This window comes from Polypterus senegalus, chromosome 9 (assembly GCF_016835505.1).
Source record: "Polypterus senegalus isolate Bchr_013 chromosome 9, ASM1683550v1, whole genome shotgun sequence".
NCBI lineage: Eukaryota > Metazoa > Chordata > Cladistia > Polypteriformes > Polypteridae > Polypterus > Polypterus senegalus.
In genome coordinates this window covers 69,109,259-69,126,168 of record NC_053162.1, presented here as the reverse complement: position 1 = coordinate 69,126,168, position 16,910 = coordinate 69,109,259, and the positions used below count along the sequence as shown (strand labels likewise).

Below are 16,910 nucleotides of genomic sequence, written 5' to 3'. Positions count from 1 at the left end.
ATGCACTTATTTACTTTAAAAGTAGAGTTGTGGGAATCTGGAGCAAACTACCAAGTCATGTAGCTGAAGCAGAAACCTTGACAATATTTAAGTATCTGGATGAGATATTGCGACATCTTAGCTACTAGCTAAACAAACATGTCTAATGGACTGAATGATCTTCTTTTGTTTGTCAAAGTTCTTATGTTTTCTCATAGATCTTCTCTTGAACATGTGAAAGGCTTTTCATTTAGATCTACTTCTAGAATTATTGGCTTTCATTGCACTTATTCATCAGGTTAAATTCTTACTACTGTAGTTATCTGCGTACAGACATTTAAAAACTATATTAAAGCAAATGTCAAATAAAAAGTAACTCAGTTTACTGGACGGAATGTAAACACACAGGATGAGTGACTTTTTTAATGCTAGTGAGGAATATGTGTTATGCTACTGAGGTTCAAAATGACGCAATTTTATAGGTGTGGGAAATGAGCAAAGTTGCATGGCACTATCAACCATTATACTCAAATGTTGATAGCCTCTCACTATACCAACACCAATATTCAAGCTAAGGTGAAGGGACATTTTTAAATATGAAGTAGTAATTGACAGTTTAGTCAGCTGCATGTTTTCCTAAATGAGCATCGGTTTAGTTGTTCACTACATTTAGGTGCAGCTTATATTGGTTACACACAAAGCAATAACAAAAGGGTTGGTAATTTTCATATATACATTTAATTTTGTAACTGCTTATCACAGGACATATCAAAAAAAGTTTAATAAAATTGTATAGGTCTTGGGCCACATTTTCACTTTTGGAGCTTTGACAAACTGAGACATGAAGAAACTTTTGATGGGTGTTGGCTCAATATGAAACCCTTGCTGTGTTACATCTCTCTATTACAATAAAATCCTGGGACGAGACGTGACTTTTTCAGAAAGATACTTTCACATCCCGCAAGACGAGACTTTGTGCCAAGAGATTTAACCACGCCTGGGGCCGGAAATAAAAGACAAAAAGTAGATGACAAAGTAGAACGTTGTAAAGAATTAAAAAATGTTGGCGTGATACACATGCAGAGCAGGTCAGAGATAATGGAAGTACTAAAATTCGAAAGTAAAGATCGCTTTAGCACAAACGGAAATTATTACTCGGTGAAATAACAGAACAGCGAAAAGAGACTGAATATATTGTTTGGATTTAAACTTTAAGTCACAGACTTAGATTGTCTAATTTGTGTTGCCATTAGGGAAAAGTAGTGTTTCTTCCCAATGAAAAGGCGTGTGTGCGAGAATGAAAAGATTTGTTGTTTGGTGAAAGTGAAATCCACATTTGCAAGCGGCAGAGACACGAAGTGGCTGGCGCGTAGCGCAGGCCAGGGGGTTGTTCGCAAGCAGAGCCTCCTAGTTTTACCAAAAAATCTATGCATCTTCTCACCATGACTGCTCAAAAATCTTTAAGACCACTGACACAATTTTAGCAGCCTAGCATGCTGATCACGTTTTTTTTTCTTCTGGTTTTTCTTTTTCTTTTTTTAAATAAACAGGAGGTAGGCATTGATGTGCAGAAGTGACCTATTAGGTTCTGGTGGGAAGTCTGTACTAAATACTGACCTATGTTTCAGAAAACACACCGGAACCATTAGGATTACAGACCTCTGCAAAATATTACTGTTCTAGATTTCACCTTCCCAACCATAAAAATTTGAATGTCAAAGCAAATATCTGCAAATTTTACTTCTGGCTCATACTTTGTTTTTACATATCTTTCTGGCATTTTGTTTTCTTCAACTATTCCACATGTCTTTGCTCTGTATCTTCTTGATAGATTCCACAAGAATGTAGCAGATGTAGCCCACATACAATACAACATTTACTGTACTTACTTTTCTTTTTTTTAAGCACATGCTCTTCGTGTACAGAAGGAAGATACTTTTAGTGATGTGGTACTACAGAGTAATTTTGTAATAATGATTTACTACAAGGTATATTAAATTTATACTAATGATATACAGAAATAAATTCAACAATAAAATTTACTGCTGTACACTCACCACTGCCACAGCATCACTATCAATAATGGAGCTGAAGTCCAGAACCACATAATAGGCCACATTTGTCAGGATATATATGATGGTTACCACTGGCATAGAAATTGCAATTGCCAGAGGCAAATTTCTGTAAAGGAAAAAAGCACAATATTTGTATATACAATGACAGTCTAATCATTTTTCTTAGTGCAGAGCATTCCCTTGGTGGAAGATGATTGGACCCCAATACTAGTCAAGTAAAACACTAAAGAACCTTTCTGGATTCTTGATCTCTTCAGTAACAAAGTTCAGAGTGTCCCAGCCTGCATAGGAGAAAAGTGCAGAGTAGAGAGCCAGAGCAATGTCTCCTGGGTTTGTGGAAGAGCCTTCAAATGTAGACTCCAAATTTTTAGTCTGTCCTGCCAAAGACATATGGGATTTAGTTAAGCACATTACTTCCTAAAAGTTTTCTTGTACGTCTTTTAAACAGCTGTACTCAATCAAGTGAGGCATCATCCACCACACCGGTCTTCCAATTGCTGGAGAGCAAAGCAAAATTTGAAGATAACACAATGCTGGATACTGTTCTGTCAAATTACCATAGTGTTTTTTCAAGTGAAAAATAAGAACAATTATCAGGAAGAAAGGTTCAGTTTCTATAATTAATACATCTCTACTACATAATTAACTTGAAATGAACACCAAATCAAACATATTGATTCAATGGCAAACTAACACATTTTACTAGGGGTGTGGTAATTCCACTCTCACCTGTGTTTGCCAAGTTTCAGCTAAATAAAGTTTTGATAGGATACTTTTCTTACCTAAATCCTTTAATATATGTTAGAATTTCATTAATAAAATGCTAAAGTAGAAAACAATCTACATAAATAAACATTAATATAACTGGATAGCAGAAATGAAAAGCAGTTTTCTCAGCACAGAACAGCAAACTAAGCAAGACCTGTAAAATTATATTATTCAAGGAATCAAGACTTTTTAGTAAAATTAAAATAAACAATACTGAAATCAGTATAAAACCCCACTGTAATTTATCTTACACATCTCTTTAGTATCATGTTTTAGCAAACAGCACTATATGATTTTAAAGAACTACAAACAGGATCTCTGCATATACTTAAATTACAGTATTAAATACATACATCATTTCCCTGTCACCAACTGTGCAAAGCTTGGAAATTATCTCCATCTCTGTGTGAATTTCTCTCAAATTACTCCAGTTTCCCTCCCATATCCAAAAAATGAATTACCCAGTATGAGTCAATGTGAGCAAGTGTGTAAATATTCCAGGGACAGTATAGGAAGACTTGGATTTGCCTTTGGCCAAATCATTAAAGTTGGCCATCCCAGCATCCTAAAATTGTACTAAGCAGTATCACAAAATGTTATATTAGTGGTGTGTCTGATTTATATTTGAAATCCATGCCAATTATACCAGTAAGACTAGGACAATTGTAAAAACACACTTGTCTTCTAGGCAGTATCAGTACATATTTAAATTACATTTTTCATCAGAAATATATACTTTAGATAGTCTGATTAAACATTTTTGATTCTCTGAATTTTGCGCTATATTTTATTACTTACCTTGGCATAGCTTTACAAGTCCGGTTATGATGATAACAATAAGGGCAATGACCTTAGCATAGGTAAACATATCCTGAACTCTTGTGCCCCACTTAACATATGCAGAGTTGATAAAGGTTAGCAAACCTAAAAGAGACATACAAAGCATTCAGTCATTTCCTTTGCTCATAGCACTAGAACTGCATACAAGGATGTTGTTCTTATACTTGACAATGTTACCACTTTTCAAGATCAATAAGTAGTAACGGAAGGAAGCATATTGGAAAAAATGAAGCTGAAACAATAGAGTAAGGTTGATTTGTGAAGTTCCACTAATAAATGATAAAAACAATTAAAACTACAAACTTCAATGCAAGTAAATCTGCCTCTCCTATCATAATCTGTTTAATATTACGTTGGTTGTATAACATAAGGTTCTTGACCAACATGTCTTGGCTGTGGACCAAAACAGCTGTAAAGAAAGGGAAAACAGTCATGTTATGTTCCCAGTAAAATATGTCACAATTTTCTGGAATTAATAAAATGTTGCTGCATTACATAAATTGATGACTGGGATATGTTCTATAGGACTATATTGATGCCTTGCACAAATCAAGTGTGAACCCTTAATGCCTTCTAGGAGTCATCCTCGATGTCCGAAGCATTATTTCAGGTATTCAGAGGTCCATGCAGGAACTGTGGGATTCACAGAGTAGTGTCAAGAAAACTGCTTTCCCTGTAGCTACACCCATGTGTCTAGTTAAATCAATAGAGAAGGGAAATAATGACTCTTTGTGCTTCACTTTTCACATCAACCATGCATTTCCTTCCTTCACTACTTGACACAGGCAGTGATAGGAAGAAGAGAGAAAATGTTATTGTTTGTGAAATATTAATCTTTATTGAAGTTGTATTAGTGTTGGATCAGTACTAAAACTATGACTTTGGTATTGATACAAGCTATTGGACCTCAATACCAGTACTAAAATGGTTCTGAAGCAAACAGATGATGTCCGTGAACTCCACCCTCTCTCACAGCTGCTTTGTTCCCAGAGGCCACATGCATGTCTCGCTGCTCTTCTACACAATCATGCACCTCCCATGTGCACTGCACTCCATAAATCAATAACGAGATCCTCCTTTTTGAAGTATACAGCTCATTTATACACACACTATATATATATATATATATATATATATATATATATATATATATATATATATATATATATATATATATATATATATATATATATATACTCGAAGTGTGGTATGGGCCCCTTGATGATACAAGCTAAATTTAATATAAATCAACAGGCTTGCCATACAGATCTTATCAGACTTAAAAATGACTGAGTGACTTTACTTCCAGTGCTGAAATTAACAAAATGTTGGTAACTTACCATTTTAAAAATTGGACTTTTAGGTACTTTTTTCAGTTTCAGTATAGCACGCACATTAAGTTGTATTTACTTGTTTTGTTTTTTTTTTTTAATTCAAATGTCAACAAAACATAATATATATAATATACGTAATACGGACAGTGGTGTATTCACTCACACACACACTCTCACTATCTGTGCTACTTGGGAAATTTTCACAGAAATAGTGAATTATATAGTGGTATCAGTTAATCTGAAGTATCAGAAATACTATGTAACCAAGTGCTTTTCTGTATACAATATTTGTTATTGATTATCCAGGGGAAATACTATTAGTTCACTGGAGCTCCTTAGGTTTATGCTGCAGTTTTTTATTTGTTTGTATGTGTCATGCATTATATGTTTTGGTAAGAAACAAGTACTGCATAATTAAAATGCTAATCCATATTTATAATTACATCTCAAGAATGAGGAATGTCTAGCTGGTACAATGGAAGAAATAAAAATCCTATATAAATAATAGTAAATGCATATTTTAATAGTATAAAATCTGTAGTGCAATTAATTATTAAAACCTTTTAATTGCATGTATATTTACATTGAAGCAGTGCTTAACTGCCAGTATCTACTAATTACATTAATGTCTAAGAATATATATATTTTTAGACAAATAGTGAAAACTACTCTTTTTAAATTAAGCTTTGTTTCAGATTATACATTATTATGTACATTATGACAGCTTGTAATTATGAGGCACATTTGTTTTTCTTTAATGACATATGTTTTATGGATAATTTTTTTCTCTACATATTTTATTAGCTAAAAAAGTATATATTTTAAGAGAATTTTGTTGATTTCTGTATTTGTACGGTCCCCGAAGCCTACAGAATTTAATTTTGTTAATTAAAAATAAACATGTTCACACCAGTGGTCTATACTTTAATTATCAAAATACCAAAGTTAACACTTTAGTATAGGACAAAAGGCATTGCTGCATCTGATTATGCAGGAACTTTGTGTAAAAGTTTTTTAAAGAGATAAAGAAAAGAAAAAAGAAAAGAAAAAAATTGATACTGGAATCACCCGATCAAGTAACATGAAATCAATAATTGGTATTGGCCTTAAAAAACCTGATCAGAACATCTTTGATTAAATGGGGCCTTTTTTTCTCCTTTACAGATCTAGCCAAAATATCAGTGATATCAATATTTTGAATTACGCCTCACTGTTTTAGGCTTTATGAATGAAACTGACAGTCATATAAGACAGTTACTAATTGTTAGATATAAAGCCGTAATATAATAAAAACACAGTTATGACAGCTATTTTTCATTTGCATTAATGTCTTAGTATAAAACAACAATGAATGATCTTAGGTTTAAGACTGAATAGGAACAGGATCAGACACAGACGACATGTTAAGTGTGCCGCAAAGATGTTTATAAATTTGCTTGGAGTACATATGCAGATCAAATAAAAGAACAGTAGATCAGCAAAAGCTGTCCCAAAATATGCAGTGAAAGGACAAACTGTAAGTTTTACTAATTAAAATAAGCTAACGATTAAAAATTTTAAAAAGGATGATCAAGTCTGACGTGCTTAAAAAAATTATATAAAAACTTTATATAAAAAAAGCTTTTATTTGTATATTGCCGATAACGTGTGTTTATTGGAGCACAGAGCAAGGAATACAAAGAAGTACTGAAGGATTTTACTTCTATTGCGGTCCAAGCCTGTGTATGTTCTTCTATTTGTGTCCAGGTTCTTATCACCTGTATGTTTGCTGCCCAGTAATAAAACTGGAAGTTAGGTAGACCCATGCCGCCTTCTGCCTTTTGTCTTTGTAGGGTCGCTCTTTTGATGCGTGGATGTTTTGAGTTCCAAATAAATGAGGTTATTGTTGAATCTAATTGCCTAAAGAATGATTTATTAATGTATATTGGAATGTTTTGAAATAAAAAAGGAGCTTAGGAAGAATATTCATCTTAACAGTGTTAATTCTTCCAGCTAGTGTGAGATGAAGGGTTGACCATCTATGCAAGTCTTGTTTAATTTTTTCCATGCAGATGGCGAAATTTTGTTGATATAGAGCTTTATGTTTACTTGTGATGTTTACCCCTAGGTATTTAAACTGTTCTGCAATGATAAAAGGTAGGGTATCTAATCTAATATTATATGCTTGAGAATTCACTGGAAAGAGTACACTTTTATTCAGATGACCAGAGATCTTTTGAAATTCTGTGAGTGCTGCTAAGACTGCAGGCACAGAATTTTCTGGGTCTGAAATATCCATTACCATATCATCTGCATATAATGAGATTTTCTGTTCCAGTCCTTCTCTGCTAATCCCCTTTATCTGATCAGTATTTCGACAATGTATTGTCAGTGGTTCAATGGCAATCACAAACAGCAGCGGTGACAAAGGGCATCCTTGTCTAGTGCCACGTTCTAGTTTAAAGTAGTCTGAGCAAATGTTGTTGATGCAAATTGAAGCTTCTGGGTTAGTTTACAGTAATTTAATCCATGCACAAATGTTCAGGCCAAACCCAAACTTCTCCAATGTAGTAAAAAGGTATTTCCATTCAATCATGTTGAATGCTTTTTCTGCATCCAATGATAATAATATTTCTGGGGTGTTTGATTTAGTTGGTGAGTATATTACATTAAACAGGCGTCGAAGATTTGAAGATAAGTGTCGGCCCCTAATAAATCCAGTTTGGTCCTGTGATATTACCGAGGGGAGCACTTTCTCCATCCTTCTAGCTATGATTTTAGAGAGTATTTAAACGTCGTTATTTAGAAGTGAAATTGGTCTGTATGATGCACATTGTAATAAGTCCTTATTTTGTTTTGGAAAAACGGTGATTAGTGCTTGGCGAAAAGGTTTGAGGAAGAGATTGGTTATCTCTGGCTTCTGTAAATGTTGCTAATAGGAGGGGAGCTAGCTGAGCGGAGAATTTCTTGTAAAATTCTGCAAGGTAGCCATCAGTGCCTGCTGCTTTGCCGCCTTGGGGTGACTTTATAGCATCTAGTAATTCTAATAAACGCCAGAGGTTTATCAAGTTCCTCCGCACTAAGAGCGTCTATTTGTGGTATCTGTAATATATCCAGAAATGCATTAGATTGTGTATTGTCTTCTTTAACCTCAGCAGTATATAGGGATTTATAGTAGTCTCTGAAAGTGAGCATTATATTTTTGTGTTCGACAATTTTATCTCCATTCGTGTTGGTGATTACCGAGATTGCGTTGCGCAATTGTGCTCCTCTCACTTAGAATCTGGAACCAATGTAGAAAGCATTTTAAGACGGAGAAGCTTCTATCTGTGAGACTTCTGCAAGAGAATCATCTCTTTCAACCTTCACAAACATACGCAGTTTTTAATATCTGGAAAAAATTTGGAATTAACTTGCTTAGAGATCTTTATATAGACAACGTCTTTGAATCCTATGAACAATTACATTCCAAATTTAACATTCCAGGCACACATTTCTTTCACTATCTTCAAATCAGGAACTTTGTTAAACAGAACCTTCCAGATTTTCCTCATCTTGCACCCTCATCCATGCTGGAAAAAATATTGCTCAATCTCAAGGACTTAGACTCCATCTCTACAATATATAAAATCAATTTACAATCCCTCCCTTTCAAAGATCCAAGAGGACACTGGGAAAAAGATCTTTCAATTAATACATCAGAAAAGGAGTGGAAAGTAGCAATGCAGAGAATTCACTCGAGCTCCATATGCGGAAAGCATACAATTATACAACTTAAAATTATATATCAATCACATCTATCTCGACTAAAACTCTCCAAAATGTTTCCAGGGCATGATCCAACCTGCGAACGTTGCAACCAAGTCCCAGCCTCACTGGGTCACATGTTCTGGGCCTGCACCAAAGTAACATTATTCTGGACAAAAAATTTGAATTACCTTTCAGATAGCCTTGGACTTACAATCCCTCCTAACCCATTAACAGCTGTGTTTGGGGTTCTTCCAGAGGGGCTTAAAGTGGAGAAAGACAAACAAATTGTGATTGCATTCACTACACTTTTGGCATGCAGACTTATTCTGATAAACTGGAAGAACCAAAACTCTCCTCTTTTAAGTCAGTGGGAAACCGATGTCTTATACTATATGAAATTGGAAAAAATCAAATACTCAGTTAGAGGATCCGTACAGACTTTTTTTAAAACATGGCAGGATCTAATCAGTAAGATTCTAAAATAAGCTGATAAAGCACAGAGAATTTATTAATTTAGTTATGTCTATAAGCCTTAAATTTCATGCCATTTGGCTTGCTCTCTCTCTCAGGGGTGGGGATCGATCTGTTCTTAATTCAATTTTTTTTTTTTTTGTAAAAACTTGATTGCTGTGTATGGATTGCAATAAAATTAATAAATAAATAAAAAATAAAGTTTTTATAGTCAAATATGAGCTTGCTTTTAAATAATATCTTTTTCAAATAAATTCAAATTATATCTGAATAATGACTTTCAATCTGACTGCCTTACTATAGTCCTTAAATGTAACATGCTGTCTACCCAAAACTCACTGTGAGATGTTACTCTAAAGCCAATGCACTCTTGCAATTATCACTCCATTTCAATAATTTATAATGACAAGCAAACAAAAGCATTCTGTTTATTATAAGTTAGAAAGTGTGATTGAAAATGTGTATACCTTTTTTTGTTGGCATGCCTTTTGGAAATGCAAGTTTAAAAATTTGCATGCATGCCTTTTTTGTGCTCATGCTTTTATTGTAATTTAATTAAAAATCTGTATGTATTCCTTAAGTTATAAAATGTTGCATTACAACATTATTACAGTGGGTTTATAAGATATGCAAAATGGACTTTATTGTTAAATTGTTTTCTAAGTGTATAGTTAGTGGAAGTAACTTAAATACACTGCTCAAGAAAATAAGGGAACTGTCTAACACCAAGTCAATCAAGCTTCTGAGATATCAATATGTCCAGTTAAGAAGCATAGGCGATTGCGAAACAACTTCACCTGTTCTCCTGTTTTGGTGCAAATTAAAGTGACAACAGATGCACTGTAGAGTCAACACTAAGACAACCCCCAAAATGGCAATGGTTTTGCAGGTGGATGGCCACAGACAATTGCTCTCTACTTATTTTTTCAGACTGATTTTTCTCTAGTTTTGCATCTTGCAGCAGTACCTGCAGCCGACTGAGGTCACACAGGTATTCCACCTCCAGGATGACAAGTCCATATGTGCTATCGCAAGAAGGTTTGCTGCGTCTCGCAGCAGTCTCAAGGGCATGGAGGAGATATCATTGATTGATTTTTTAATTAATTTTGTTGTTGCTGCTTTTTTCTTGCATTTCACACCTGGTATATACTAAATACAGAAGTACGTTTTCATACCAGCTTTTTCCAGTGCTGGAGGCTGTGCCTTTCCTGGCAGTTCTGAGCACAGGGTAGGAAACAGCCCTGGACAAGTCTCACATATACACTTAAACCATTCACACAAGGTCGATAAAGAGTATCCAATCAACCCTAACAGCACATTTTTGGCATGCAATTCAAAAACTGGCATACTCACAAATGAACAGTGACATTCGATCAATGGTTGAGGGGTTCCCCAAATGAAACTGCAAGCAGCAGCGTGGCATGGCGTAGCACATCACGAATCAGTAACATTCAATCAAAAAGCAGTCCCCTGTGTAAGTTTGTGTGGTGTGATTCGGTGACATTTGATAGGTTAGAGGGAGGGTTTCCCACATGAAACTGCAAGTGGCAGTGGAGTGTGACACAAATACATGTAATTAAAGAGCAGTCATCTATGAATGTTTGGGTGGTGTGATTCACCATGTGAAACTGCAAGTGGTGGTATGGCATGGCAGGGTACAATACAAATATATAAATACAAAGTGGTCCCCCATGAAAGTTCGTATGGTGTGATTCAGTGACATTCAATCGGATCAGGGGTTTCACCACAAGCAGTGACATGGAGCATTGCATGATGCAAATACATTTGATTCATGAGTGGTTCCTACATGAAAGTTCACACACCATGATTCAGTGACATTCGATCAAAAGGAGGGGGTCCTCATGTGAAACTTCGAGCAGATACAGCATAACGGTATTTCACTTGTACACTAAGAAATGTAGCTACTCAGAAAACGAACATAGGGAAAATGCAAACAGCGTATGGATATAGTAATTGAGCTAGTGATGCTTGAAATGTAAAACTGCACGCCATGGCGCTTCAATTTTATACTATAAACACTACTTAAAAATAAAGCATATCAGAGTTTTAAACAAATTACTCGTTATCAATAGAGTCAAAACTGTGCCCCAGGATCTTCAATTTCTGTATCACTATCATTCTGTAACTTTTCTAGGACTTCCTCGTCCATATGTTTCCTTTTTGAAGAACATGGTAATTCCCTTATACTTCAAGTGTTATTACTTATCAACCAAAAAATCCCCATGCATTCAACATGGGGACACCTAGTGCATAAATGACTACTGGAATGACTAATGTAATTATCACAGCCCCATGCCAACAAGTTCAGTCTAAAAACAGAACATAAGATGATGAAAGGAGTCTCTAAGGACCTCAGAATTTTATCATGGGACCTATACGGTGCATCTGGAAAGTATTCACAGTGCATCACTTTTTCCACATTTTGTTATGTTACAAAATATTCCAATATTCCAAAATGGATTAAATTCATTTTTTTCCTCAGAATTCTACACACAACACCCCATAATGACAACATGAAAAAAGTTTACTTGAGATTTTTGCAAATTTATTAAAAATAAAAAAATTGAGAAAGCACATGTACATAAGTATTCACAGCCTTTGCCATAAAGCTCAAAATTGAGCTCAGGTGCATCCTTTTTCCATCCTTGAGATGTTTCTGCAGCTTAACTGGAGTCCACCTGTGGTAAATTCAGTTGGTTGGACATGATTTGGAAAGGCACACCTGTCTATATATGGTTCCACAGTTGACAGTTCATGTCAGAGCACAAACCAAGCATGAAGTCAAAGGAATTGTCTGTAGACTTCCGAGACAGGATTGTCTCGAAGCACAAATCTGGGGAAGGTAACAGAAAAATTTCTGCTGCTTTGAAGGTCCCAAGGAGCACAGTGGCTTCCATCATCTGTAAGTAGAAGAAGTTTGAAACCACCAGGACTCTTCCTAGAGCTGGACAGCAATCTAAACTGAGCGATTGGGGGAGAAGGGCCTTAGTCAGGGAGGTGACCAAGAACCCGATGGCCACTCTGTCAGAGCTCCAGAGGTCCTCTGTGGAGAGAGGAGAACCTTCCAGAAGGACAACCATCTCTGCAGCAATCCACCAATCAGGCCTGTATGGTAGGGTGGTCAGACGGAAGCCACTCCTTAATAAAAGGCACATGGCAGCCCGTCTGGAGTTTGCCAAAAGGCACCTGAAGGACTCTCAGACCATGACAAACAAAATTCTCTGGTCTGATGAGACAAAGATTGACCTCTTTGGTGTGAATGCCAGGCGTCATGTTTGGAGGAAACCAGGCACCACTCATCAGCAGGCCAATACCATCCCTACAGTGAAGCATGGTGCTGGCAGCATCATGCTGTGGGGATGTTTTTCAGCGGCAGGAATTGGGAGACTAGTCAGGATAAAGGGAAAGATGACTGCAGCAATGTACAGAGACATCCTGGATGAAAACCTGCTCCAGAGCACTCTTGACCTCAGACTGGGGCGACGGTTCATCTTTCAGCAGTACAACAACCCTAAGCACACAGCCAAGATATCAAAGGAGTGGCTTCAGGACAACTCTGTGAATGTCCATGAGTGGCCCAGCCAGAGCCCAGTCTTGAATCCGATTGAACATCTCTGGAGAGATCTTAAAATGGCTGTGCACCGACGCTTCCCATCCAACCTGATGGAGCTTGAGAGGTGCTGCAAAGAGGAATGGGTGAAACTGGCTAAGGATAGGTGTGCCAAGCTTGTGGCATCATATTCAAAAAGACTTGAGGCTGTAATTGCTGCCAAAGGTGCATCAACAAAGTATTGAGCAAAGGCTGTGAATACTTATGTACATGTGATTTCTCAGTTTTTATTTTTTATAAATTTGCAAAAACCTCAAGTAAACTTTTTTCACGTTGTCATTATGGGGTGTTGTGTGTAGAATTCTGAGGAAAAAAATGAATTTAATCCATTTTGGAATAAGGCTGTAACATAACAAAATGTGGAAAAAGTGATGCGCTGTGAATACTTTCCGGATGCACTGTAGGTAGCTGTTGCCACAGCTATCGCAAAACTGCATTAAGTTTACTGTTAGAAAGTGTCTGTACAAATTAAATATTTATGTGATCTAAGCTAGAAGGAAAACTTTGGTGTCCATAAAGAATGTCAGAACAAGAGTAAACGTTTGCTCATGAACACCTAGGTGAAGACCAAGATTTCTCAAACAACGTGCTCTGTACAGATGATGCCAAGATAGAGTTATTTAGTCACAGTACCAGAAGACCTGTTTTCTTTCCCATTTACCTTCAGTTAAAGTTATTGTTTAAATAAAGATCAGATCTTAATATGTTCAAATTTGTGAAGAAAAAAAACATGGGGGTGTGTTTACTTTTTCCATATGACAATAATAGTTGTATTTAGTTACTGCATTAAAAATGTGTTTGATCTATTGTGATATAATAAGTTATACACAGGCACAATATTATATCTTGCAATACTATAAAAGTACCACTAATTTGCAAGTAATTTATGGGTTATGGCAGAAAAAACACGTGTTAGTAAACAATGATGTAAATTTGACAAAAACTCGATCAAACTAAAATTTCCAAGCATGGTTGCATTCTTTACTTTTAGAAAAAATATTAGAATGCCAAGAGTTTTTTTTTTTATAAAATGGTCAGTCTGGCCAAAACTTTATTTCCTTTATATATGTTGGTAAAAGCAGTGTAAGTACAGTTAGCAAAAATCCACAGTATTTTAAAACAGGTTGCTTCCTTTCATGAGGGGAGGGGTGCTGAGTATTTTTATATTTCTTCTTTTTGGCTATGACCATATTACATTGAAACTTCCTGAAATACAGTTTTCAAAGCAAAATATTGTGCTAATGAAGCAGCAAAATGTAGCAAAAATTTAGAAATTTGTTATGAAGGGAAATTAGTTTTATATTAAACTGACAGCACTAACATCACGCACAATAACAAGCAAAGAATGTTCATCAGCTAACCTTTTTACTGCTCTTCTATAAATTTTAATGATACTGCATAAAGACATACTTACAGATACAAGCAGCCGCAATCAATCTGGATGCAGTGTAGGGAGGTTGACAGGTGGGGAACAAGGGCTGCACAAGGTAGTTAGCAAAGGTTATTGCAATTACTGCCTGGCTAGTAGGCTCAATGATGAGAAGTGATGTCCAGAGACGAATGAATGCAATAAATCCCCCAAACGACTCCAGGATGTATGCATAGCTAGCCCCTGACTTGGTGATAGTGGTTCCTAGTTCTGCATAGCACAGAGCACCAATTACTGAAAATATACCCCCAATTACCCAGATTACCAAGGACAGTCCGTATGAGGCACTGTATATCAGCACACCTTTGGGAGAAACAAAAATCCCTGAGCCAATCATGTTTCCCACAATGAGGCTGACCCCATTAAAAAGAGATATCTCCTTCTTTAGTTGCATTGTTTCATTGGTTTGTTGTGCTTCTCCATTTAAGACATTGCTTTCACCATTTTCTTCTGTAGTAGGAGTGTAGGGCAAGGCACGGTGGTTTTCCTTGGCCATCCTGAAAGTCTTCTGCAAACCAAATCACTGTGGTCAGTCTGTAAACAAAATAAATAAAATTAGAAATGGATGAATTCTCTGTACATTTTAAAATCTGGTCAACAAAGATACAGTATATTGTATTGATTAAATATAAAACAGAAACTTTGGAATCAATTACCTATATTGTTTGTTGAGAAAATTAGTCATGCAACTAGAATGTTTTGACTTTGTTTAGGAAAAGTCTTTACAAAAGGTCCACAACATTTTCAACTGACTTCACAGGAATCCTGAAATTAACTAAACCCAGGGAAGGTGTTCACTAACCTTAGCTTGCTTATGCACACATTTTTTTAGTTATTATTCTGCAAAAAACAGCAAGGATGTCTTGCTTGATTTTATCAGGAAATTAGTTAAAATTCTAAATATGAAATACTGCACTGCAGATTTAAACAATGGAAAGAAAATACAAAGCAAACTAAAATGCATCATTAGCCAGTCAGGTATAATTTTTACGTTTTTATTTCTTGAAACTATATCCATCTTTTAGTTTACATAATAAAAAAGCTATGAAGTAAGCATAGGCTCTCTTTTTGTGAGGCCAGCAGGGGGTGCTCACCCTGTGGTCTGTGTGGGTCCTAATGCCCCAGTATAGTGATGGGGACGCTATACTGTAAAAAAGCACCGTCTTTCGGATGAGACGTTAAACCGAGGTCCTGACTCTCTGTGGTCATTAAAAATCCCAGGATGTCTTTCGGAAGAGTAGGGTGTTACCCGGCATCCTGGCCAGATTTGCCCATTGGCCTCTGACCGTCATGGCCTCCTAATCATCCCCATACACTGATTGGCTTCATCACTCTGTCTCCTCTCCACCAGTAAGCTGGTGTGTGGTGGGCGTTCTGGCGCACTATGGCTGCCGTCGCATCATCCAGGTGGATGCTGCACACTGGTGGTGGTTGAGGAGATCCCCCCCTTGTATGTAAAGCGCTTTGAGTGCCTTGAAAAGCGCTATATAAATGTAATAAATTAATTAATTAATTAATTAATTAATTAATTAATTGATTTTTCTTTTGCTGCATTTTACACTCCTTGCTCTCCTGCCACATTTCAACCATTCTGTCAAGATAAATAAACAACAGGCCTTGAAAAAATTAGCAACTAAATCAAGCAGCTGATATGCTCTTAACTACACCATCACTTTTTTGCCTCTTTGACGCAACAAGCGATTTTATCATAGAAGTTTTCTAGATAACTGGAAACCATTAGATGCTGCTGTTCAAATATTAATACCAGGGGATTGAAAACACAGGGAATAGAAAAAGCAGGGGATTGAAACATGGCCAAGTAAAATGAAATAACACTGCATAAATTCACCACTTGCAAAATGTCCAGCTCTTTTTTTGTATTCTAGTGTTTTCCCATGTAAGCTAGAAAAGGTGAGTTGGTCATTTGTTTAACGAAAACATTTAATGTATGTGTTAGGGACATGCTCGGGGAGTTGAATTAATGGTTAACCATTTGGGGTGTTATTATTTGAATGACATTAACCATACGGGTGTTCTATTCATGTTGCATGGTGGGATGTCAGACTTTCCAATATCGACGAAAAAGAAAAGTCAGGTTTAGCAGTATTTTTAACGGAAATCACAGCTCTCTTATGTGCAAGATATGCAATGCTAAACTTTCCTTCCTCAATTCAACTAATACAGTGCTCATTCATTTGAGACTAAAGAATCCTGGAAAAACGTTTGAATAAACAGACAAACAGAAACAACTGGCTATAGCTGCATTTACTAGCGCTCCTCAAAAATGTGCTGAAAATGACTGGAACAACATCTGAACTTGTTGCAAACAGTGAAAACATGCTGCCGCTCAGCTTTGTTAAGGGAAAGGGCTTTAGAGAGCTACTAAATTATGCTGAGCCACAGTATAATGTATCCTCCAGGAAAGTCATAACTAAGAAGGTAGAATAATGGCAGTTTGAAGAACTAGCAACAGCCACAAAAAATAAGCTCCAAACAAGTATGTGGCAATTACAGCAAACCTTTAGACTGCATTAACAATGGAGTCTTTCATTACAACGACCTGTCATACCAGTGGGAACTGAAATAGGTTGTGTTATTAACACACAACAGCTATCGATGCCTGGGGATTGCAAAACAAAGTCGATGCACGTTGT

The 16,910-nt window shown here is 36.2% G+C and overlaps 1 protein-coding gene across 3 annotated transcripts in view; it reads right to left on the bottom strand.

The window, feature by feature from the left end:
• The window catches only part of slc7a6 (solute carrier family 7 member 6), a 91,686-nt gene that overhangs the window by 39,603 nt on the left and 35,173 nt on the right, over positions 1-16,910 (bottom strand). For all 3 annotated transcript variants that reach the window (XM_039763200.1, XM_039763201.1, XM_039763199.1), the window contains 4 exons: positions 14,242-14,790; positions 3,621-3,746; positions 2,287-2,431; positions 2,037-2,160 (listed from right to left, as the gene is read on the bottom strand). In XM_039763200.1, coding sequence (XP_039619134.1) covers positions 2,037-2,160; positions 2,287-2,431; positions 3,621-3,746; positions 14,242-14,752 — 906 coding nt within the window. In that variant the 5' untranslated portion in view covers positions 14,753-14,790. The remainder of the gene's footprint in view (positions 1-2,036; positions 2,161-2,286; positions 2,432-3,620; positions 3,747-14,241; positions 14,791-16,910) is intronic.